Source organism: Daktulosphaira vitifoliae, unplaced genomic scaffold (genome assembly GCF_025091365.1).
Source record: "Daktulosphaira vitifoliae isolate Bord-2020 unplaced genomic scaffold, ASM2509136v1 Scaffold_1, whole genome shotgun sequence".
Classification (NCBI taxonomy): domain Eukaryota; kingdom Metazoa; phylum Arthropoda; class Insecta; order Hemiptera; family Phylloxeridae; genus Daktulosphaira; species Daktulosphaira vitifoliae.
This window is the reverse complement of record NW_026099572.1, coordinates 15,032,218-15,058,945: the sequence shown is the minus strand read 5'-3', so window position 1 is coordinate 15,058,945 and position 26,728 is coordinate 15,032,218. Positions and strand designations below refer to the sequence as shown.

Below are 26,728 nucleotides of genomic sequence, written 5' to 3'. Positions count from 1 at the left end.
TAGGAGTAGAAGAAAAAGAGATTAAAATGGGAAAATGTATAAAAAGTTCTTTTTCTTAATTCCAAAACACAAAATTTTTTAAATACATTTGCATTTGATTGTATGCTACTGAATATTTTATTTTTATCATTAAATATCAAATATTAAAAAAAACATGGAATAGTTTTTATAGCTACTCAATTACATTAGGTAACTATTAATGTTCCAAATATTCAATAATATTACACGAATTCAAAATAGTAGACAAATATAAAATATTCGATATCTCCCATCACTAGAATTTAATATTAGTAACAGTAATTTTATTGGACAATTACGTTTTAAATAATTTGACGTTAAATAATATAAATTCGGTTTGTTTTTATATCATTTCTGAAATTATTACCTCATATTTAGTAAGAGTTGTACAAAAATTCAATTCCATCAAGTTTAACCGAATTTTTGCATCTTTAAAGTTCAGTGTGAGTGTCATTGAAAAGAATAAAGTTATTTCGAGTATTATTTATTTCGATACATCTTAAAATGTTTAAAACTTGAGCATATTGTATTTTATAGTATAAAATATCAAAAGCAATTTCTCAATATATTAACAGTTTTTAAATTAGTAATATGATTATCGTGTTAAAAGATTCACATTGTAATGCTTAAAAAATGGAAAAAAAATTAAATCTTTGTAAATAAGTATTGACAGTATTCATTCTAACAACAATTTCAAATATCTCACTTTACTCCTTGTATGGCCAATAATCAATCATATAAAGAGGTTTATAAATTGATTGGTGTTCATTGAAGTCAGCTGTATCGATATCATTTTCATCTTTTAGATCCTTTAAGTTAACTTGTATAGCATCATCTTCTACATTTTGCACATCTTTATAATATCCTATTTCAATATTATTTTTATCATTCGTACTAATATTGTATATTTCAGAATGTGATTCAGTGTTACAAATACGATCTAAAATAAATAAAAGGACGATTTTAGATGTGCAAAAATTACAAAGATGTTAGTGGTTTCTAAATTAAAATTTTCATCTGCTTCAATTTTTCTTAATAATTATATTTGAAGATCAATGATAACGAAAAAAAAAATTATAGTATCCAGTATTACAAATAGGATCTGAAAGAAATAAAATTAATATTCTATCAAATAGTCTACTCAACACAAATTCTTTTACTAAAATATATAGAAATGGAGAAATAATAAATATTTAACAAAATATTTATGTCCTTTATTTAAACCACTGAATGAAATAAAAATATAAAATATGTATCATGAGCAATAGGTTGAACATATACTGTACTCCATATATCAATTAATTGTTATTAATAATTAGTTTTTTTACACTTAAATTATCATTATCTACTCGATTGCACTGAAGTTTTTTTATAACAGTGATTATAATCACTTATTCTAATTATGTTACATCCTGATTGTTCAATTTTTTTTTTAGTTGTCATATTTTTGGATTATTTTATTTAACTATTTATATTAAGCCCGATTACAATAGAAAATATCTTAAAGTATTTAACAAATACATTGCAGAAATAATGTATTTAAATAATAGAATGTATTAAAATAAAAATACATTTTCACTTACCTAAAACTTTAAAATCAATAAAATTTTTAAAATTTGTAACATTATAAGATCGAATATTAAAATTTTTTACACTTAAATTTAAATATTCATTCCATTTTTTCAAATCCTTTATATATATTTTAACTTTTTTCATAATTTTTTCTAATTCAGTTATTATGGCATCAGCATTATTTGCAGTCATTTTTTTGTTAGTTAGAACTATATCACTTGTAAAGTACAGTTTACTGTTAATGAAGAAATTCGATAGTACTTTAATTAATATATTATTATGTTCAACATCAATTTCGGATAACTTATTTTTATCAATATATTTATTTAAAGCATTTTTAAATGAATCTAAGATTATGTTTTGCAAATATGAGCGATTATAATCGTATATAGAGAGAGAAATAACATCTATTCCATAATTCATTATTTTTTGACCCATTTTAATTAGTCTTTTCTTTACCCAAAATTTTACAATATCTGAATATTCTGAAGATGCAACTTGAATTAAGGTTACATAGTTGCGAAGAAGAATGGCTATTGGTCGAAACGTAGCCCCAATTACTGTCTTTATGTATGCTATAACATTCTTGGTATAAAAATCATATTTCATATACTCAAATACGTCTTGTATAGTTAAATAAGTACCATTATAGCAATTAAAGTTAAGTCGTGTGAATCGCAGTAGATTTAATTCTATGTGTTGACTATTATCTATTTTTATACTATTATTTTTGCTGGTGAGAACCTGAGAGGTCATTATATCGTAAAACAAAATATTTATTGGATGAAAACGTTCGTATGTATTCTTTATTAACATTAACTTAAACTGCGTCAATATGTTTTTCCTAAGTTCATTATTTATTTTTATTAGATCAGTAGTATTATATTCATTCTCATTGATTGGTGGATTGCAAATAACCTTATTTTCATGAAACGGTACTTTAAAACAATACCCATTTATGTATTTTATTAGATGTTCTTTAATTGCAAAGTGAAAAATCTTATAGCCTTCTAATAATTTTTGAGCATCATTTTTTTCATCATCATCAATTTTAGCAATCATATTTAAAGAACCAGTTATGTTATTTAAGTACATATTTATCGTGATTAAAGTAAAACAAATCTTTTTGGAAGTATTGTACATCAAGTGATCTAAAAGTATCATAATTACTTTACCATGTGTTTGAAGTGCTTTGCCATAGTTCATAAGATTTTCTATTGTTAAATATTCTTTATTCTTTTCGAATTGTAACAAAAATCTTTCATTATGATTAAAAAAATTTAGAAAATAACGAGAATGCGAGCATTTTAAATATTGTGCATAACGACATAAACTTACTTTAAAGGTTATCATTAACATGAAAAGTAAAAAATATTTCATTATGTAAATTATTTATGTTGGGTTGATTCCTTGATGATTTTAATTTGAAAAAAATAGATACACTAGTTGTAAAAAGTATTTTGTGCGTTATTTTTATGAATTTTTTTGTACTATATTTGTTAAATTATACATTGGTAGGAAAGAATTAATTCATATTTAGATGTACGTGTTTATCATTTAACATATTTACTTCATTGTTGACGTAATTATTGTATCTACATGATAAAAGTAAATTTATGATACTGAAAACGGTATTTCTAGATCTCTTACATACAAGTTTTTCTATGAATAATTACACTTAAAATTATGTATAATATTAATAACGCTATATTTTTAGGTCGTATACGTCTTTAAAATATTTTATGTTAAATAAAAATGTTAAAACAAAATCTTGACAAATCTATGAAACAATGTCTCATGATTTTGATTTCAATGATGAAATACTTATCAGGATGTTAAAACTAAATTTCAAAGAAACATAATTTGATAAATGTTAGTAATTAAACTTGATTAGTTTTGTTGAAGTTCGGTATTATTTTTAGTACATTTTTAGCTTTTACAAGAATCTGAGTAGGTTTTAATTTTAAAATTAACATTATTATTATTTTAAATGATGGGAATGATATTTTTAGGTTAAAATATAATTAATTTATCTTATTGTTTAATTATTTTTTTGAACTTAGTGTTTTAAACCCAAAGACGAATCAGTTGCTCAGCTATTTTTTTTTTTTTTAAATTGCAGATTATATTCTTTATGAATAATATAAATTATTCAATAAACTAAATTTTTTTATTACTAAAAAATTTAAAAATTAATTATTTACTTATCACTTATAACATTGAAACATCAAAATACGCTAAATATACTAAATATGTAAGTTATAAAATTAAAAGAGTCATTTCATATATTCGGATTGTTCATAAAAATCGAACTTTCTGGATGACTTGTTTTAATAATCTTATATCTCATTTTTATTACTTTTAGTAATATTTTTATTAGTTAGAACTATATCACGTGTGAAAAATAATTTGTTTTTTATGAAGATATTTAAAAGTAATTTAATTATAGCATTATTATATTTAATAACAATGTTAGATAAATCCAATTTAGTTATTTAGTTAGTTTAGTCGTTTTGAAAATTCGGGTCGCGAGAAATGTATTTTTTTATATAATTTTTTATTTTTCGTCCCATGTTAATTAGTGTCTGTTTTAAGAAACATTTTACACCATCTGAATTACTGAAGATGAGAAGTCTCTATATTGTTGGATTCTCTAATTTAATTCTGTATAATAAGTCTAACGAGACTAATAGTTATTTTTTAAATATTTGTTTTTTTAGTTAGAATCTGTAAAACTAAAACTGTTCAGTTTATCCTTGAGATACTTATTTATATTTACTAGATTAATACTAGTATATTCATTATCACTGATTAGATAATTATTACTTACCACATTATCAAAAACCTATATTTTTATAATAATCATTTGTGCAATCTGTTACTTGTATATCTCGGAGTCGATCTACTTTGAGTTATCAAATAATAAAATATCCCTACCTCACTTATTCTTATTCTTGTTTATTGCACGAGTTTTTAAAAAGTAAAGCATGCAAATAAATATATTCTCACTTAACTTTATTTCCTTCCGTAGTTGACTGAGTTAACCTTATGGTGATTTCTCGCTTCAGTGTTAATAATCGTTTATAGTGTCTTGTGTTTATTTCAATTAATTAGCCTTTATGTGTATATTGGATTAAAAAAAAAACGGTAGCACAGTGGGGTCGAGGCACAGTGTGGACGAGGAATAGATGGGACAAGTATAGATGNCGAGGCATAGATGGGACAAGTATAGATGATATTTGACAGTGATTAAAATCACTATCATAAGAAACGCTTCGATGCAAATCTGTAGATAGTGTTTCATTTAGAGAAATTGGTGGATTATTCCAAAAGCAACATCAACTCTAATTTCTTTGATTATATCCTGATTAGTATTTCTTTGATTTTAAAATATAATATATGAATAAATACTAATTATAATTATTAAATTTAGTATGAAATTGATATTCAATAATTTAATATAGTAATTTAAAATGAGAAATTATAAAAATAATAAAGAAATTATATTTTGCTTTACTTTTACGTGTTTAAAAATTTAAAGGGCTTGATACAAAACTTTTCATTTGTTATTAATTATGAATAAATGATCTACAAGGAATTTTTGTAACAATCGAAAATTCGCACTCATATCAAATCTGTAATTAGATTTTTTACATCACCACTAATTTTTGATATTATTAATAATTAGTTAAATACGAGTATTAACATAAAAAAAAGGTAAAAGTTATTACTATGACTTTTAGCTCAACTCGCAAGTTTGAAATTAACACCATTAAATAGAAAATGTTATGAGTATAACATAATATGCAGTCAGGAAATTTTATAATTACTATTTATCGCAAATTTATCAGTAATGCTCAATATTTTTTGAATTTATATCGCAATAAATCACTTAAATAAAATCATAGTAATAATTTCTAAGTAATTTTTGGTGGTATAAAGATATTAAAATTAAAATTTTCAGAACTTAATTAATTTTAATGTTTTACTTTAACTAAAAATTCCAATCAAAAAGCTGTTAAAAAAATCTACTCAATTGAGCAAATTATAAAATTTGATTACCCATTGCTAAATTCAGGGGAAACTAAAAATAATTTTTTTTAGACATTTTTTATTTAGCAACAAAAGTCATTCCCACTTGGGGTTCGAACTTTGTACACCAAGCTTGAATGACACGAGTGTTACCAACTCGGCAACGTATGTCGCATTTGTTGGATAGATAAAAATGACATTTCAAGCCAATTCAAATTTCAAAGTAATTTTTTCGACTTAAAAGAAAAATAAAATTAAAATAAGTTTAACATTATATTCTATGTCAATTAGTTTTATATAATATTCATGAAAATCAGTGTACCCCTTATAAGGTATTTAAAAATAAATTAAAATACAATACCACCAATTTTAACACCAATTTGTATGTTTTTTAACTATGACAAACATTTGTACATAGAAGATAAGTCGTCAGGAGAAAAATTTTTATTTTGAACTTATAGTTCATAAAATAAGCTTTATTTTAACATTTACTTAATGAGCAAAATATTTCCGAAACATATTCAAAACTTAAGTTGAAAAATTTTAATTTTTGTGCAGATGTTGCTATTTTGATTTTCCTCCTGTGTACAGGTTAAGAGTCAGATTTTCAACAAATTTGAATTAAATGAAAGGAAAATATCTAAGATTTTAGTATAAAAAGAGTTATTTTTATTTGTTCATTTTTCAAAAAGTTATGGCAAATTTTAGAAAAAAAAATTAAACAAATGTCGAAATATATCAATTCTAAAAATCATAATTGTTTGGCGGATTTTCACTATTTACGGGAGCGAGGGCAAAATTTTAATTTTTGAGAGTAATATCTTCGACAAGATACGATTTGTGATCTTTTGACGTATAGTTAAGAAATATTGATCCTTACTGGATCAATATTTATACAATGTGCTACCTTATTGTTAAGAACTCCATATGGATATTTAACGCTGATTACAATTCTGGCATCAATTTAATTATGTATATAAATAGATCTACTTAATTGAGAAAATTATAAAATTTGATTACCCATTGCTAAATTCAGGTGAAACTAAAAATAATTTTTTTTAGACATTTTCTATATAGCAACAAAAGTCATTCCCACTTGGGGTTCGAACTTTGTACACCATGCTTGAAAGATTTGTGATCTTTTGAGGTATCGTTGAGAAATATTGATCCAGTGAGAGCTGAGAAAAAGTAGTAACAAAAACAAAAAAAAAATTAACATATCACAGTAAAATTAATATCTTTTCAGCTTTACATCGGAGCTAAAAAGTAATTTGAGTACATATTTACCGTAATCAAACAAAATGGATAAATAACTTTATCATTGTTTGTTAGGACAACCAAAAATAACATAATTTCTTTAATGTGTGTTTGAAGTGCTTTGCCATAGTTCATAAAATATTCTATTGTTAAATTTTCTTTATTTTTTCGAATTGTAACAAAAATCTTTCATTATGAATAAGAAATTTTAGAAAATAATTATTATGGGACAACTATAAGTATTATGCTAAGTGATAACATTACTTCTAAGAACACCGTTAATATGAAAATTAAAAAGTGTTTTATTTTACCACTTATTTATGTTAATGTGATATCACATTTAGTTCAATTTGAAAAAAATCGTGGGCAATAGTTGTTAAAAGAATATTGAGTATTATTCAAATAATATTTCTAATGTTATAACTTATTAATTTGAAAGAATCAATTTTTATTAACATATTCACTTAGTTGTTCAGCTGAATAAGCTTTCATTATGAATAAGAAAGTTTAGAAAGTAACGAGCAAATGAGATAAATGAGATCACTTTAAATATTGTTTTAAGTGATAGCATTACTTTTAAGAACACCGTTATAATGAAAATTAAAAATTGTTTCATTTTACTACTTGTTTATGTTAATGTGATGCCACATTTCGTTCAATGTGATAAAGAAACGCGGGCAATAGTTATTAAAAAATATTGAGTATTATTCATATAATGTTTCTAATGTCATATTTTATTAATTGGAATTAGACATTAAAAAGAATCATTTTTTAATAATATATTTGCGTAATTGTTCAGTTGACATTATTATTAATTCGATACTCTTAAAATTAAATTAAAATGCTGAAATCAATAATTTTAATTCTATTAATACTAAAATATAATTGCAAATACACTAAATATATAATAAAAAATAGATAATTTCAACAAATTACAATTATAGTCTTATTTATTTTTAATAACAACATTAGAGTATATTAGCTTCGATGCAATACTAAGAAGGTATTGGTTTTACTATGATGTGATTTTTATATTTTTTTTGTGTCTGTTACCACTTTTTCTCAGCTCTCACCGAACCGATTTCTTTCAATGATACGTCAAAAGATCGCAAATCGTATTTAGTCGAAGACATTACGCTCAAAAATTGAAAAAAATTCGTAAATGGGGGAAACCTCCAAATAAATTACAAATTTAAAATCGCTAATTTTCGAAATTTTTAAAATTTTTTTTTTCTTAAAACTGCTATATTTTTTTCAAATATGATCAAAGCAATATACATTTTTTTATAGATGCTTGATGTCTTTTCCTATCATTTGGTATAATTTTTTTATAAATCTGACCATTTACCTGCCCACAGGAAGGGATTTAAAATGACAACTTTTTCACAAAAAATTTACTTTTTCAACTTAACTTTTGAAGGTGTTCCGAAAAGTCTAACACTTTTATATATCTTAAATTAAAATTAATGTAATGTTCTTTATGATGGAAAAAAAAATTCGGACTTTATTTTATCTTCACAGTGAATAATAAAATACCAAATGCTATTTTTGTGTGAAAATTCTCGATTTTGTATTTTATATTTTTAACTTTATTATGCAATAACTTATTAAAAAGTGTATTGATCAACACAATTTTTTATGAGAAATAATATTTTTTAATAATCCCTTTTTTATTCGACATATTTTATCTTAATCTGGATATTAATAAGGAACTAGCAGATCATGTAGATTTTGGAATAATCCACCAATTTTTTAAAATTAAACACTATCTAAAGATTTTCAATGAAGCGTTTTTTTTTTATAGTGATTTAAATCACTGTCAGATATCATTATACTTGATTTAACTATGCCACATTTCCACTGTGCTAGGTTTTTTTTTGTTGTCATACTATTGGATTACTTTATTTAACTATATATAATAGGCCCGATGACTACAGAACATAAGTGGTAACAGTCAAAAAAAAAAAAAAAAATCATATCATATCATAGTAAAACCAATTCCTTCTTAGCTCCGCATCAAAGCTATAACATAGATAAGCTGAATATAATTTTCAAATATCTGTGATGAAATTTAATAGAAAATTATTATTATCAATACGATAATCATTAGTCTACACAATATCGAAGTATGTTTATAAAAGATATTATTAATTCCATCGTTAAAAAATCTGATATGATAAATTACAAAGTAATATTATTCAACTTTGTAATTGAAACTTGTCAAAATATAAAATACAAAATCGAGAATTTTCACACAATAATAGCATTCGGTAGCCATTTTCACCATGAAGACAAGTCCAGAGGTCAAATTTTTTTTTTCAAATTAAAGTATATTACATTAGCTTTAATTTAAGATATATATAAAAGTGTCAGACCTTCCGGAACATTTTCAAAAGTTAAGTTGAAAAAGTTAAATTTTTGTGAAAAAGTTGTCTTTTTAAATCCCCCCCTGTGGGCAGATAAAGGGTCAAATTTACAAAAAAAATATATCAAATGATAGGTAAAGACATCAAGCATCTATATAAAAAAATATATTGATATGTTCATTTTTGAAAATGTTACGGCACATTTTAATAAAAAAAATTGAAAAAATTTCGAAAATTACCGATTTTAAGTTTGTAATTTTTTTGGAGGTTTCCCCCATTTACGGGGAACAGGGGATTTTTTTTCAATTTTTAAGGGTAATGTCTTCGACTAGATACGATTTGTGATCTTTTGACGTATTGTTTAAAGAAATCCGTTCGGTGAGAGCTGAGAAAAAGTGGTAACAGACAAAAAAAAAAAAAAAAAATCATATCATATCATAGTAAAACCAATTCCTTCTTAGCTCCGCATCAAAGCTATAACATAGATAAGCTGAATATAATTTTCAAATATCTGTGATGAAATTTAATAGAAAATTATTATTATCAATACGATAATCATTAGTCTACACAATATCGAAGTATGTTTATAATAGATATTATTAATTCCATCGTTAAAAAATCTGATATGATAAATTACAAAGTAATATTATTCAACTTTGTAATTGAAACTTGTCAAATCAAATCTAACTCGTCATTTATACATTAAAAACATTAGAAATTAAAGATTTGAATTGTCTGTGCAGAGAAAGTTGGTTAAGCAACTTTTTATTTGATAAAGAAAATTTTTTTTTTATTTTTATTACCCCCAAATTTTTGACGGTAATATCTTTAACTAGATACTAGTTGTTATTATTTGATGTATTGTTGGAAAAAATTGGTCAAGTAAGAGCTGAGAAAATAAATGATAGTCACAAAAATATATCTTCTCCTTTGCATCGAAGCTAAAACTTAAAATATAGAAAATAATTTTAATACGAATAAGAAATTAATAAGAGACACAAAAAAATATTAAATCACAGTAAAATAATTTAAATAAGATAAAAATCAAACTAATTTTGAATTTTTTCCATTTCAAAAATAATTAAGTAAGAAATGCAAAGAAAAAGCAATTTGATGAATGGATTTGAATCTCGTACCTCGAGCATGAAAGTGTAATAATCAAAAAAAAAGAATGGTATAAAAGGGTGTATTGATCAAGTTTAGATGTTTAGTTAATTGGTGATCAACGAGGTTATATCGGTATTGTAAGGTCCGAGGAATTAGAATAATAAAGATAAGTAGATATAAAAAAAAATGACTTAAGTTCCTCTTTTAGAGGCATTATAAATGACCCACATATTTGTACCTATAAGAATTGATAAATTTAATGATAATTTGAGTTTTTTTACAGCATTTTTCTAAGTTTTTCTTTGTAAGTAGCTAGTAAATTCAGTGCAGTTGCATATGTAAATTTAGTTATAACACACTTCTAGTAGAATTTGCATTTCAGTTAGACAGTAGTCAGAGTGTTAACACCATTTATGAATCTACTATAATCTGTTATTTTATAAATAATATAAAATATACCTAAGAATTTATAATGACGAAATACAAATAATGTGTCAAATGTGATAAGGTTAATGGTTTAATGTTTTTTCTGTGGTTTGAGATAATTAATAAGTTAAAACCAACAGTACTTTTTAATTATGTAGACTATTAAAAATAATCAGTAGCATAATACTTTAATAAAAAAACCCAGCACAGTGGTGTCGAGGCACAGTGGAGATGTGGCATAGTTGGATCAAGTATAATGATATCTGACAGTGATTAAAATTACTATCATCAAAAACGCTTCAATGCAAATTTTTAGATAGTGTTTAATTTTAAAAAATTGGTGGATTATTCCAAAAACTACATGATCTGCTAGTTCCTTATTAATATCCAGATTAAGATAAAGTAAAGGGAAAAGGGATTATTAAACAATATTATTTCTCATAAAAAATTGTGTTGATCCAAACACTTTTTAATAAATTATTGCATAATAAAGTTAAAAATATAAAATACAAAATCGAGAATTTTCACACAATAATAGCATTCGGTAGCCATTTTCACCATGAAGACAAGTCCAGAGGTCAAATTTTTTTTTTCAAATTAAAGTATATTACATTAGCTTTAATTTAAGATATATATAAAAGTGTCAGACCTTCCGGAACATTTTCAAAAGTTAAGTTGAAAAAGTTAATTTTTTGTGAAAAAGTTGTCTTTTTAAATCCCCCCCTGTGGGCAGATAAAGGGTCAAATTTACAAAAAAAATATATCAAATGATAGGTAAAGACATCAAGCATCTATAAAAAAAAATATATTGATATGTTCATTTTTGAAAATGTTACGGCACATTTTAATAAAAAAAATTGAAAAAATTTCGAAAATTACCGATTTTAAGTTTGTAATTTTTTTGGAGGTTTCCCCCATTTACGGGGAACAGGGGATTTTTTTTCAATTTTTAAGGGTAATGTCTTCGACTAGATACGATTTGTGATCTTTTGACGTATCGTTGAAAGAAATCCGTTCGGTGAGAGCTGAGAAAAAGTGGTAACAGACACAAAAAAAAAAAAAAAAAAAAAAACACATCATAGTAAAACCAATACCTTCTCAGCTTCGCATCGAAGCTAAAATCAAGTTCAGTTAAAATCACTTATTATATTTTTTGTATTTGTATCGTAATAAATCATTTCAATAGAAATACTGATCTGTCTTATGTGACTCTAGATGTTTAAATAAATGCTATAACAGAAATATTCAGAACTATAATCCACATAGTTGTGTCCCACAGTTTTATCCTATAGTGATAATATCCAAAATTAGAAAAAAATCTAATTGCAGATTTTATATCAACGCAAAGGATTGCTTCATAAAATAAATTTTTGACTGCGAGAAAAATTCCTTGTAGACCATTTATTCATGATTAATAACAAATTATTTTCTGAAATATTTTGTATCTAGCCTTTCAATTCTTATATGCGTTAACCATAATAGTAGTAGCTACTTTATAACTTTGTATTTTATAATTTCTCTGTGAAACTTGCAATATTAAATTTTTAAATATCAATTTCATACTATATTATATTGTTATAATAAATATTTATTCATATATTATACTTCTAAATCAAATAACTATTAACTGGAATATAATTAAAGAAATAGGATATGATGTTAATTTTGTAATTATCCACCAATTTCTTAGAATTCACCACTATCTACAGATTTGCATCAAAGCGTTACATATAATAATGATTTCAATCACTGTCAAATATCATTTATACTTGTCCAACTATACTACGTCTACAATGTGTTACCTTATTGTTAAGAACTCCATATGGATGTTTAACGCTGATTACAATTCTGGCATCAATTTTTTTAATGTATATATAAAGATCTACTTAATTGAGCAAATTAAAAAAACCGATACTTCAAGGATTATTTATTTTGATTATATTATAATTATACAACTTGAACATATATTTTACATTGTATTATATTCAATTAAAATACATTCAATCATTTATATATCAAGTAATATAAAAATAATAAATACAAAAATTAATTTTCTGAACAGAAATATTATTTTAAGAAAATATAAGCAGTTAAAAATTTAAAGATGTATTGCCAAAATGGAAAAAAAATTAAAGCATTGTAAATCGATACATAATCGATACATCTTAAAATGTTTAAAACTTGAGCATATTGTATTTTATAGTATAAAATATCAAAAGCAATTTCTCAATATATTAACAGTTTTTAAATTAGTAATATGATTATCGTGTTAAAAGATTCACATTGTAATGCTTAAAAAATGGAAAAAAAATTAAATCTTTGTAAATAAGTATTGACAGTATTCATTCTAACAACAATTTCAAAAATCTCACTTTACTCCTTGTATGGCCAATAATCAATCATATAAAGAGGTTCATAATTTGATTTATATTCAAATGATTCCTTTGTATTGATATCACTTTCATCATTATAATCTTTTAGATCCTTTAAGTTAACTTGTATAGCATCATCTTCTACATTTTGCACATCTTTATAATATCCTATTTCAATATTATTTTTATCATTCGTACTAATATTGTATATTTCAGAATGTGATTCAGTATTACAAATACGATCTAAAAGAAATAAAATGACAATTTAAATGTGCAAAAATTACAAATATTTGCTTTATTCAAGAAGATGATAGTGATTTCTAAATTAAAATTTTCATCTACTTCAATTTTTCTTTATAATTATATTTGAAGATCAATTGATAACGAAAAAAAGAAATTTATATAGGTGAACCTATTTAAATTATATACATTTAATTTGAAAAGGCCCATGTCGAAAAATTATTTAATAAAAATTAGAATCAAATTCTTATAAGTAGCACATTAATATTAAACAATATATAATGTTAGTATTATATTGAACAAATAATGTTTTGAAGATTTCAGTCAATTATAATTTTCACAAATTAATGTCAAATAATATACTTAGAAAGTTTTAGAGTTATTAAAAATATAAATCTTTAAAACAAATAATTATTAAAGCTTTAATAAATTGTTTCACACATTTCAAGTATGTAATTGAATTTTTCATATGACAAAATTGTTTGTTTCAATTATTAATGTTTAATTATAAGCTCAATGACAATGCAATGCATCATCGAATTTTTGTTAAATATATAGAAATTTATGTTATATATAATGTAATAATACAATGTAATGAAAAAATATTTTGTCTTACCTATAACTTTAAATCCAATAAATTTGTTATAACGTGAGACATTAAAATAATGAATATTAAGATTTGATACAATAAAATTAAAATATTCATTCCATTTTTTCAAATCGATCATATATATTTCTACTTTTTTAATGATATTATCTAATTGATTTTTAATCTCATCAGCATTATTTTCAGTAATATTTTTATTAGATAAAATTATATTTTTTGTGAAGTACAATTTGCTTTTAATGAAGAAATTCGAAAGTATTTTAATTAATATATTATTATACATAATATTATGTATGGATAAATATTTGTTTTCAATATAATTATTTAAGGCATTATTAAATTTATTTAAGATGTCGTTAGGCAAATAATTATTATTGTACATAGAGAGAGAAATGAATTCTTTTACATAATTCATTATTTTTTGACCGATTTCAATAAAATTTGATTTTAACCAAAACTTTACATCATCTGAATTTTTTGAAGATGCAACTTGAATTAAGGTTAAAAAATTGCGAATAAGAATAGCTATTGGTCTAAAAGTAGCCCCAATTACCATCTTTATGTATGGTAAAACATCCTTAGAATTAAAATCATATTTCATATACTCAAATATATCTTGTATAGTTAAGCGAGTACTATTAGTACATTTAACGTTAATTGGAGTGAATCGTAGTAGATTTAATTCTATTCGTTGACTATTTTGTAAGGTCATTATATCGTAAAACAAAAAAAGTTTTGGATGAAAACGTTCGTATGAATTCCTTTCTACTACAAATTTAATTTTTGTCAATATTTTATCCTTAAGATCATTATTTATTTTTATTAGATCAGTAATCTGATATTCATTTTCACTGATTGGTGGATTGCAACTAACCTTATAGTCATAAAACGGTATATTAAAACAATACCCATTTATGTAACTTGTTAGTTGTTCTTTAACTGCAAAATGTATAATCTTATAGCCTTCTAATAATTTTTGAGCATCATTTTTTTCATCATCATCAATTTTAGCAATCATATTTAATGAGCCAGAAATGTTATTTAAGTACATATTTACCGTGATTAATGTATAAGGAAACTTTTTAGAATTATTGTATATCAAGTCCTCCAAAAATATCATAATTACTTTACCATGTGTTTGAAGTGCTTTGCCATAGTTCATAAGATTTTCTATTGTTAATTGTTCATTATTTTTTTCAAATTGTAACAAAAATCTTTCATTATGATTAAAAAAATTTAGAAAATAACGAGAATGTGAGCACTTTAAGTAATGTGCTAAATGACATAAACTTACTTTAAATGTTATCATTAACATGAAAAGTAAAAAGTATTTCATTGCAAAAATTATTTACGTAAGGTTCATTTCCTGATGATTCAAATTTAAAAAAAATAGCTATACACTAGTTGTAAAAAGTATTTTGTGCGTTGTTTTTATTAATTTTGTTGTACCATATTTATTAAATTAATCATTGGAATACAAGAATTAATCTTATTTAGATATACGTGTTCAACATTCAACATATTTACTTAATTGTTGACGTTATTATTGTATCTATATACCAAAAGTAAACTTATAATACAAAAAACTGTATTTTTAGAACACTTATATACAAGGTTTTTTATGAATAATTTTATTTAAAATATAAAAGGAAATAAGTTTTTTCAATGAAAGTTGTTACAAAATTGCTTTACGTTTTTTAATACATATTTTGATATTATTTTCAACTATGAAACTTCAACATCAAATTGATCTGTAGACGTAATTTATCAATATTATCTTTGTGCATTTTGAGTAAATAAAAAAAATGGATTAAATTTATTACACCTATTCCGAACTTAACATGTTACAAAGGGAGGTTTTAATATAAATATCAAGCAGATGTGCTCCTATTTCATTTAAAAATCAATTCTCAACATTTAGAAGATATTCGGAGAAAAATAAAATGTATAACAAAGATTTATCCTTTATTTAAACACCATTGAAATTAATAAAAATAGAAATTACAAATTATGATTTACAATCATTATATCGAAAAGATCACTATCTAAACATTAGTGTTCTTCATACATCAAATTAACTGTGATATTCGTAATTTATGTTAAAGAAAAAAATTTAAATATTTTACTTATTCTATGGGATTTAAAATGAAAACTTTTTCACAAAAAATTAGTACTAATTTTTTCTATGAATAATTACACTTAAAATTATATATAATATATATTCTAATAACAACCATTTTAGCTTCGATGTAAAACTGAGAAGGTATTAATTTTACTATGATGTGTTTGTCATTTTTTTCCTTAAAACTTCCATAACTTTTTCAAAAAACAACATAATTTTTTTTTTTACTAAAACCTTAGATATTTCCTTTCTTTTGTTATCATTTTTTTTGAAAATCTAACACTTAACCTGCTCACTAAAGGAATTGAAATTAGCAACTTTTTTACAAAAACTAACTTTTTCAACTTAATTTTTGAAAATGTTCCGGAAATACTGCGTCCTTTAAACACCACATCTTCTATGTGCAAATGGCTGTCGAAATTAAAAAAAAAATGTAATGTTTGCGATAAAAATCACCTTTTATCGGAATGTTTTTTGTACTTAAAACTTCCATAACTTTTTCAAATATTAACAAATCAAAATAATATTCTTTTATATTGAAACCTTAGATATTTCCCTTTCATTTGATATCATTTTTTTTGAAAGTCGTATACTTAACCTGCTCATTGGAGGGGATTTAAAATAGCAACTTTTTTACAAAAACTAACTTTTACAACTTAATTTTTGAAAATGTTCCGGAAATACTGCGTCCTTTAAACATATATCAAATTAAAGCTTATTTTATGTACTATAAAATGAAAAATAAAATTTGTCCCTATCTTTTAAAAATTTGACGACCTATCTTCTATATGCAAATGGCTACCGTATTCAAGAATATGCTATTATTGTGTTAAAATCCTGGGTTTTGTACTTCATTTTATTTTAAAATATCTTATAAGGGCAATACACTGACTTTCATGAATATTTTATAATTTAATTGACATAGAATAGAGTTCATAAGACACGAGAAATTAAACTTATTAAAATTTTTTTATTTTTTTTTAAGTCGAAAAAGTAATTTTTAAATTTAAGTTAGTTTAAATAGCCAATTTTATCAGACGACAAAAGCATCGAATAATTGCCGAATCGGTAACACTTGTATTTTTCACGCGAAGGGTACGGGGTTCGAATCCACTTGTGGCAATTCATATTTTGCATTTTTTTTGAGTTAGAATAAAATGTTCAATTTATTTGATATTTATCTCATTTAGATTCAATAACTTCAATAAATATAAAGGATCCTATCACTATAGTCTCCCCTCGTGAGAAGAAATTTATATTCATGTTAATATTATTTTACTATGTAGTTCCTTTTGTGGCTACAATTTATTTTACCAACCCTCACTAAACCTAATTTTTTCAACGATACGTCAAATGATTACAGTTCGTATTTTGTTAAAGTTATTACTCTTAAAAATCGAAAAAATATTCCTTATTTAAATAAAAAGTAGCTTAACCAGCTTTTTCCATACAAATAATTAAAATAATTAAAATCATTAATTTCTAATATTCTTAAAGTATTCATTGACGAATTTGATTTAATACGATAAAAGTTTTCAACTACAAAAGTAAATAATTTTACTTTGTAATTTATTAATTTTTTAACTCTATTTGTGTGTGCTACTACCAGTCTATAATATTCCAAATTCTATTTTAACATGTTGCTATATAAATCATTTCTAAAAAAAATGATTGTTAATTTCTCCTGAATTAACAATGGATTTTTACAATTATAATCAAATTTTATAATACCCTCAATTGATTGAATCTTTTTAACGACTTTGTTTTGATTGGTTATTTTAGTTAAACTAAATCATTAAAATTAATTAATTTCTGAATATTTCCATTGTAGAATCTTTTTAAACACCAAAAGTTAATTAGAAATGATTACTATGATTTTTATTTAAGTTTCTGTTACGATAAAAATGTAAAAAAAATCGAACTTTTCTGATAAATTTACTGTAAATAGTAATTATAAAATTTCCTGACTGCATATTAATCTTAACAATTTCATTTTTTTCTATTTAATAATGTAAATCTCAATCATGCAAGTTGACCAAAAAGTTACGGTTTTAAATTCATTTTTTTTTTTATTATAAACTTTCAATTTAAGGACGAAATATAGAAGGTTAAAAGTTATTACTTTTAACATATTAAAAATCAATTTCAATAATAATTTGAAAACAATTCAATATAATTATTATATAATAGTTTATATTATATTTATGAATCTAGGAATAACTAATCTCGATATAATTAAGGATATAGTTGATGTTGCATTTGTAATTATCCACTAATTTCTTAGAATTAATCATTATCTACAGATATGCATCGAAGCATTTTTTATGATAGTGATTTTAATTAATCACTGTCAGATTAATTCTATACTGAACCCAACTATGCTACGTCCTCACTGTGCCGCGATTCTACTGTGCTGGTTTTTTTTTTTAGGTTGTATACGCCTTAAAAATATTTTATGTTAAATAAGAGGTTTAAAGCAAAACCTTGAAAAATGTACAAACTTTAGTCTCATGATTTTGGTTTCAATGATTTTATTTAATATTTAAATAGCATATTTTTATACTAAATTCCAAAGAATCGTAATTTTTTTTTATGTTAATAATTAAACTTTATTGGTGTTACTGAATTCCGGTATTCTTTTATAGTTTATTAATACGGCTAATTAATTAAATATCAAATTGACTAGTACGTTTTTATCTTTTACAAAAATCTGAAGTGTTAATCTTAAATTTGATATATTCCATATTTTAAAACATTTTTAGGATGAAACCTAATTAATATTATTATCTTATAGTTTCATAACTTTGTATATTAAGCCCAATGTCAAATCAAGAGTTCAACTATTTTTAGCTTCCTTGCGAAGCTGAATAGATACTAATTTTACTATGAAGTATTTTTTTTTATTTTTTTTTTTTGTTTATGTTACCTTTTTATCTACTCAAAGATATTATCCTCAAAAATTGTTCTTGTTTTCCCTATAATTGGTGGAAATTCTCAAAATAATTACAAATTTAAAAATGGCTAATTTTCGACATTATTTTAATTTGTTTTACTTAAAACTGCTACAACTTTTTTTAAAAATGGTCAAATCATTATAACTTTTTTTTTGATACGTTAAATATTTACCTATCATTTTGTATATTTTATGTATAAATTTGAACCTTTACTTGCTCACTGAGAAAGATTCAAAATGATAACATTTTCAAAAAAAATAAACTTTTTCAATTTAACTTTTGAAAGTGTTCCGGAAAGTATGACACTTTTATATATATCTTAAATTAAAGCTAATGTATAATGTTCTTCATTATGGAAAAAGAAATTTGACCTCTGGACTTGTCTTTGTGGTGAAAATGGCTACCGAATGCTATTTTTGTGTCACAATTTTCGGTTTTATATTTAATTTTATTTTAAAATAACTTACAAAGTTTTTGAGTTAGAAAAAATATGTTAACTCATTTAATTTTTATATAATTTAGATTCAAATGATAGCAACTATTATTTAGTTAAAGATAATATTACCCTCAAAAATTGAAAAAAATTCCACTTAATTAATTAAAAACTTACTTAGGCCACATTCTCTATATAGACATTTAAAATTATTAATTTTGAATGTTTTTAAAGTATTTATTGTCAAATTAGATTTGATATGTTTCAACTACAAAATTAAATAATTGTATTTTGTAATGTATTAATTTTTTAACATTATTTGTGTGTGTTACTAACATTCTATAATATTCCAAATATTTTGGTCACATGTTGCAATATAAACATAAAGAATAATTTTTAGTTTCATCTGAATTTAACAAAATATTTTTTACAATTATAATTAAATTTTATAATATTCTCAACTGATAATTTTTCAACAACACTTTAATTTGTTTTTTAGTTAAACTAAATCATTAATATTAATTCAGTTCTGCATATTTCAATTGTAGAATCTATTTAAACACCAAAAATTACTTAGAAACGATTACTATGATTCTATTTAAGTGATTTTCTACAATAAAAATGCAAAAAAGATATTGAGCTTTTCTGATAAATAGTAATTATACAATTTGCTGACTCTATATTAACCTTAAGAATACTATTTTTTTATTCCCGTAAAATTTTCTATTTTCTATTGTAAATTTCAAACTTGAAGATGAACTAAAAGTTATGATAACAAATTCAACTTTTTTTTATTATTAACTTTCAAAAAATCAACTATAAAAAACCAAAAACTTAGGTTAAAAATGATATTTTCCATTGATTATTTTTAACATATTAAAAATCAAAATCTGTTATAATTTAAAAACAATTTTTAATGTTTTAAAGTATTTTTTTATCGTAATAAATCATTTCAAAAGAAATATTAATAATTTCTATGTAACTCTTGGTCTTTAAATAGATGATACAATTGAAATATTTTTTTTATTTAGAACTATTTTTCTTATAGTTATATCTTGTAGTTTTTAACTAATTAGTAATAATATCAAAACTTATCAGTGATAGAAAAAATATAATTGCTGATTTGAAATGAGCACGAAAAATTGAATAATAATAGTATATTTTTGACTCAGATGAACATTTTTTGCAGACCATTTATTTATAGTTAACAAAAAATTATTATCTAAAAAGTTCTGTGTCAAGCCTTTTAATTTTTTATAAATTCTCCGAAAAAATTACAATACTAAATAATTAAATTTTAATTTCATACTACGTTGAATTGCTTTAATAGATATTTATTCATAAATTATACTTACAAAGCAACTATTGATTAAAAATAATGATAGAAATACAAGTTAATTTTTCTTTAAGAATAATAAGAGACATTTAAAAAGATATATTTGCATCGAAGCGTTTTTTGTGATTATAATCTCTGTCAGATATTATATATACTGGACCCAATTATGCCACGTCACCACTGTGCAGCAACCTCACTGTGCTGGTTTTTTTTTTAATACATTGTATATTATATTCTACATAAATAATATTAATGATTGAAAAAACTAAATTTTCACTTACTTAAAATTTAAAAATCAATAAAATACTCATAACTTATAATATTGAAATATCGAATTATAAATAAGTAAACAATAAAATTAAAAAAGTCATTTCATATATTCGAATCATTCAAAATATCAACAATCAACTTTTTGGATGGTTTGTTTAAATAATTTTAAATCTCATTATTATTACTTTTAGGAAAGTTTTTATTGGTTAGAACCATATCACGTATGAAGTATAATTTGTTTTTGATGAATAAATTTAAGAGTAATTTAATTAATTCATCATTATATTTAATATCAATATTAGATAACTACTTTTTCTAGTATAAATGTTTATAGCTTTAATAAATCCAATATAGTCCTTTAGTTAGTTTTGAAAATTGATCAGAACGAGAGAATTGTATTATTTTATGTAATTTATTATTTTTCGACCCATGTTAATTATTATCGGATTTAAGAAAAATTTTACACCATTTGAATTACTGAAGATGAGAAGTCTTTATGTTATAATTATTATATTTCTAGATTATTTAACTCTGTATTAAAAGTCCAACGAAGACCAGCAGTAAATATTTTATAAGAACACATCAAAGATTGTTGAAGAATTACATTTTCACTGAACTAAAACTTCAAAACCAATAAATTTATGATAATTTAAACCATTGATAGTAACAATTTTTAATTTTTTTTTCAATGGAATTTAATTATTCATTCCATTATTTAAAATCGTTCACATATTTTTCAACTTTTTTAATGATTTATTCGAATTGAATTTTAATCTCATTAACAACATTATTTTCAGTAATATAAATTCAGTTTAATATCGATTTCCGATACTTATATTATTAATATAATTATTTAAGATATTAATAAATGCATTTAAGACAATGTTTTAAGAATAGCTATTGATCGAAAAGTAACCCCAACCACTATCTATATGTATGCTAAATATCCTTGGAATTAAAATCATATTTCATATATTCAAATAAATCTTGTATAGTTATTTTAAAATATTATATTTTTTAGAATCTGTAAGGTCATTATATCGTAAAACAAAATATTTTTCGTAAATACATTTGGGTATAAATTCCTTTCAACTATAAAACTAATACTGTTCGGTATTTTATCCATAAGATCATTAATTATATTTACTAGATTAGTAGTAGTATATTAATTATCTCTAATTAGATAATTACACTTATTTCATTTTCAAAACATGGTATATTTTTACAATAACCATTTATGCAATCTGATACTTGATCTTTATCTATAAAATATATATTCTTCTAAAAAATTTTTAGCAATATTATCTTCGTTATGAGCAGTCATATTTAACGAATAAAAAAAGTTATTTTTTTCATACTTACCGTAATCAAACAAAATGGATAAATAATATTATTACAGTTTTTCAAGTATTTGAAATATCTTATCTATATTTTATAAGATTTTCTATTGTTAAATTTTCTTTATTTTTAGCTTCGATGCGAAGCTGAGAAGGTATTGGTTTTACTATGATGTGTTTTTTTTTTTTTTTTGTGTCTGTTACCACTTTTTCTCAGCTCTCACCGAACGGATTTCTTTCAACGATACGTCAAAAGATCACAAATCGTATCTAGTCGAAGACATTACCCTTCAAAATTGAAAAAATTTCCCTCGTTCCCCGTAAATGGGGGAAACCTCCAAAAAAATTACAAATTTAAAAATCGCTAATTTTCGAAATTTTTTCAATTTTTTTTACTAAAAACTGCCGTAACTTTTTCAAAAATGAACATATCAATATAATTTTTTTTTATATAGATGCTTGATGTCTTTACCTATCATTTGGTATATTTTTTTTGTAAATCTGACACTTAACCTGCCCACAGGGGGGGATTTAAAATGACAACTTTTTCACAAAAAATTAACTTTTTCAACTTAACTTTTGAAAATGTTCCGGAAGGTCTGACACTTTTATATATATCTTAAATTAAAGCTAATGTAATATACTTTAATTTGAAAAAAAAAAATTTGACCTCTGGACTTGTCTTCGTGGTGAAAGTTGACATCAAAGTTAATAAAAAATTACGATTTTTGTAAAATAATTTTTTTTTATATTTTTAACTTAATAATGCTCTAACTTTTTCAAAAATGAACATATCAATATAATTTTTTTTTATATAGATGCTTGATGTCTTTACCTATCATTTGGTATATTTTTTTTGTAAATCTGACACTTAACCTGCCCACAGGGGGGGATTTAAAATGACAACTTTTTCACAAAAAATTAACTTTTTCAACTTAACTTTTGAAAATGTTCCGGAAGGTCTGACACTTTTATATATATCTTAAATTAAAGCTTATGTAATATACTTTAATTTGAAAAAAAAAAATTTGACCTCTGGACTTGTCTTCGTGGTGAAAGTTGACATCAAAGTTAATAAAAAATTACGATTTTTGTAAAATAATTTTTTTTTATATTTTTAACTTAATAATGCTCTAACTTTTTCAAAAATGAACATATCAATATAATTTTTTTTTATATAGATGCTTGATGTCTTTACTTATCATTTGGTATATTTTTTTTGTAAATCTGACACTTAACCTGCCCACAGGGGGGGATTTAAAATGACAACTTTTTCACAAAAAATTTACTTTTTCAACATAACTTTTGAAAATGTTCCGGAAGGTCTGACACTTTTATATATATCTTAAATTAAAGCTAATGTAATATACTTTAATTTGAAAAAAAAAAATTTGACCTCTGGACTTGTCTTCACGGCGAAAATGGCTACCGAATGCTTTTTTCGTGTGAAAATTCTCGATTTTATTATTTATATTATATTTAACTTTATAATGCTATAACTTATTGAAAAGTTTATGGATCTACACAATTTTTTTATGACAAATAATATTTTTTAATAAACCCTGTTTCATTTACCATACTTTATCTTTATCGAGATATTAATAAGGAACCAGCAGATCAAGTAGCTTTTGGAATAAAACACCAATTTTTTTAAAATTAAACACTATCTAAAGATTTGCATCGAAGCGTTTATTTTTGATAGTGATTTTAATCACTGTCAGATATCATTTACTTGATCCAACTATGCCACGTCACCACTGTGTCGCGACCCCCCTGTGCTGGGTTTTTTTTATTAATTGGAATTAGACATTAAAAAGAATCATTTTTTAATAATATATTTGCGTAATTGTTCAGTTGACATTATTATTAATTCGATACTCTTAAAATTAAATTAAAATGCTGAAATCAATAATTTTAATTCTATTAATACTAAAATATAATTGCAAATACACTAAATATATAATAGAAAGTAGATAATGTAGTATAATTATTAACACATCGACTGCCCCAACGAAAAAGGTCGTAACTCGATTTTTACATTTTTTATAAGTAGTATATCTTAAAAAACCCTGAAGTCATAATTTTTTTAAAAACTGAATCTTGTAATAATTACGGTATCCTTCATTCTACCAGTGATGTTATTTTGGGAAATTTACGTTTAAAAATAAAATAAGAATATGAATTGCAATCCTTGTCTTATTCATACTGAAAAGTTAGAAAAAATGAATTACGACCTTTTTCCTTGGTAGTCGACACGTACTGAATATCATATATATATATATGAATAAAGCAAAATAATCATCTTAGGAATGTTTCCCTTTTAGGGTAATCAAAATACAATTTATCAACACATGTTTCCAATCCTCTACAATTCATTAACTACGCCCACATCAGGGTTTCTATAACAATTAACCAATCACAAATAATTATCCAACATCTCAAGAATTTCACTAGAGATCGTTGGCTTACTTTAGACAGAATATAAAAAGCTATTTTTTCATAAAAAGCCACCTCTCTGGGCTACAACTGCTGTTCTTCTCTCTGAGCTGCTGCTCATTCTCTTACATAAAATCTGCGTCAGTATATGTAAATATTTTATTCCTACGACTTTTTCCATATCATCCCGAATGGTTAACATTGTTTTAGATGATTTATTAATATTTAACCCATAAATATGTTTTATTTATTTTTTCTATTAACTAATATCCTCACAAGAAATAAATATAGTTTGTATTTTATATAAGTTTTAAATATTATTGTACCCTTCATTTCTAGACAGCCTTAAATGTGCCAAACAAAGTGAAGAAGCGTAATTTGTGATTGGAATTAATTAGTCTTAGTAGTTATACCTTTGCCTGTATACTCGCACAACCATAAAGGACTATACCAATTACCTTCCGGTAACGTACAGGCAGTTGAGGTAAAGAGTAGTACTAAATTTATAAAAGAATATTTTTGAAGTGCGTCGACAAGCCAGTTCTAGAACTAGTAGTCCTGGGAGAATTTATTATAAAATATATAGTTCGTATAGTAGGAAACTACATCTTGGAAATATTTTCTGCGTACGAACCCGCCAAACTAAGCAATTATGGACTATACCAATTACCTATCGGTTACGTGTTACGTGTCGGCAGTTGGCGTAAAGGATAGTAAGAGTTGTATTGAAATAATATTCAACATATATTAACGAAGTTAGCTGTGTCCGCGCCAGACAAGGCTTTACGCTGATTAACACTGGTCCACCACAGTCTTGTTAATTATATTTTGAATAAAGAAAGACATATTCTTATAATTATAGATTGACAAGCTCAGAGTAAACTCTAAGAATATCGACATCGACTATAGGGAATTCATCGAAAATATTATTAGTAGAAATATATTATAATAGAAAAAGCCTATAAAAAGTATAAAAAAAAATAAAAAGTTATAATATATGCATTAGGGTGGTCTAAAAGTGACAAAAAAAAATTTTTTTTTTTATGTTATACTCCTACACTTGAAAATTGTTCTACCTGGTTTTATATACAATTCTCAAGAAAAAAAAACACGAAAAATTAATTTTTGAGCCATCCCAAGCTATTTGAAAATTTTTAACTTAAAAAAATAATAATGAAAACTATTTTATGTATACGTTCTTATATTTTTTTATCAATAAGTCAAGCTATATTATATAAATCATTTTTAACATTTCTAATTTTACTTACTAAAGAATTAAAAAATTATATAAAAGTTGAATTGCTTTTTTTTAAAGTGTGTTTGCTGCAATCAGGGTAAATCTTCCGATGCTCAGAAACTACTTGTAAGAGAAACTGAAGTTGATCCTCATCATGGGTAATTTTGCGATTAAGGTCTTGGATCAATGAAACTCCTCTTTCTGCCACGTCATTGGTAACTCGAAGATTCTTAAAAACTTCCTCTGCTTTTAAGTAGCTTTTAGACTCGGTCCAGTTTACCACGTCATTTTTCAAAAATTCATCGACACCAAATTCTGTGAAAATTTGTATTGTATTTTTGTTAGCTAAATCATGAAGCTGTAAATTTTCTACATCGTGTTGGTCAATTTTCGGTCTTACATTGGGAACTTCTGGAGAGGGGTTATTATTTATGGCGTAAATTATCTTACATTTGGTTTCAACAGGGACATTTTTGTCGAACAGACAAAGACCAACTAACTCATCTGACAAATACCATAAATGACCCATCATTTTTTTTACAGTGGCTTTTGAAATATGTGGATTATCATATTTTATTAAGGTCTTTATCAGTTGCAAGTCATTAT

The 26,728-nt window shown here is 23.7% G+C and overlaps 2 protein-coding genes across 3 annotated transcripts in view; both read right to left on the bottom strand.

The window, feature by feature from the left end:
* LOC126902367 (uncharacterized protein PF3D7_1120600-like) overlaps positions 1-26,728 on the bottom strand; it is a 76,406-nt gene that overhangs the window by 8,582 nt on the left and 41,096 nt on the right. The gene's annotated exons all lie outside the window — the stretch shown is intronic.
* On the bottom strand, positions 487-15,406 carry LOC126902352 (uncharacterized). 2 transcript variants are annotated; one of them, XM_050679525.1, is made up of 3 exons: positions 14,007-15,406; positions 13,190-13,393; positions 487-763 (listed from the first exon to the last, which is right to left on the bottom strand). In XM_050679525.1, exons 1-3 carry the CDS (start codon positions 15,331-15,333, stop codon positions 726-728), a joined length of 1,569 nt encoding a protein of 522 aa, XP_050535482.1. In that variant the 5' UTR covers positions 15,334-15,406; the 3' UTR covers positions 487-725. The 2 variants fall into 2 exon arrangements, with proteins under 2 accessions (XP_050535482.1, XP_050535472.1); XM_050679515.1 differs by lacking the exons at positions 13,190-13,393; positions 14,007-15,406 and adding an exon at positions 1,602-3,019 and having other exon boundaries at positions 487-958.

Excerpts from the sequence above, each read along its gene's own strand:
- LOC126902352 (XM_050679515.1), bottom strand. The coding sequence starts at position 2,970 with ATGAAATATTTTTTACTTTTCATGTTAATGATAACCTTTAAAGTAAGT. Across the intron at positions 959-1,601 it reads TATTGATTTTAAAGTTTTAG|ATCGTATTTGTAACACTGAA; the intron begins GTAAGTGAAAAT and ends TATTTATTTTAG.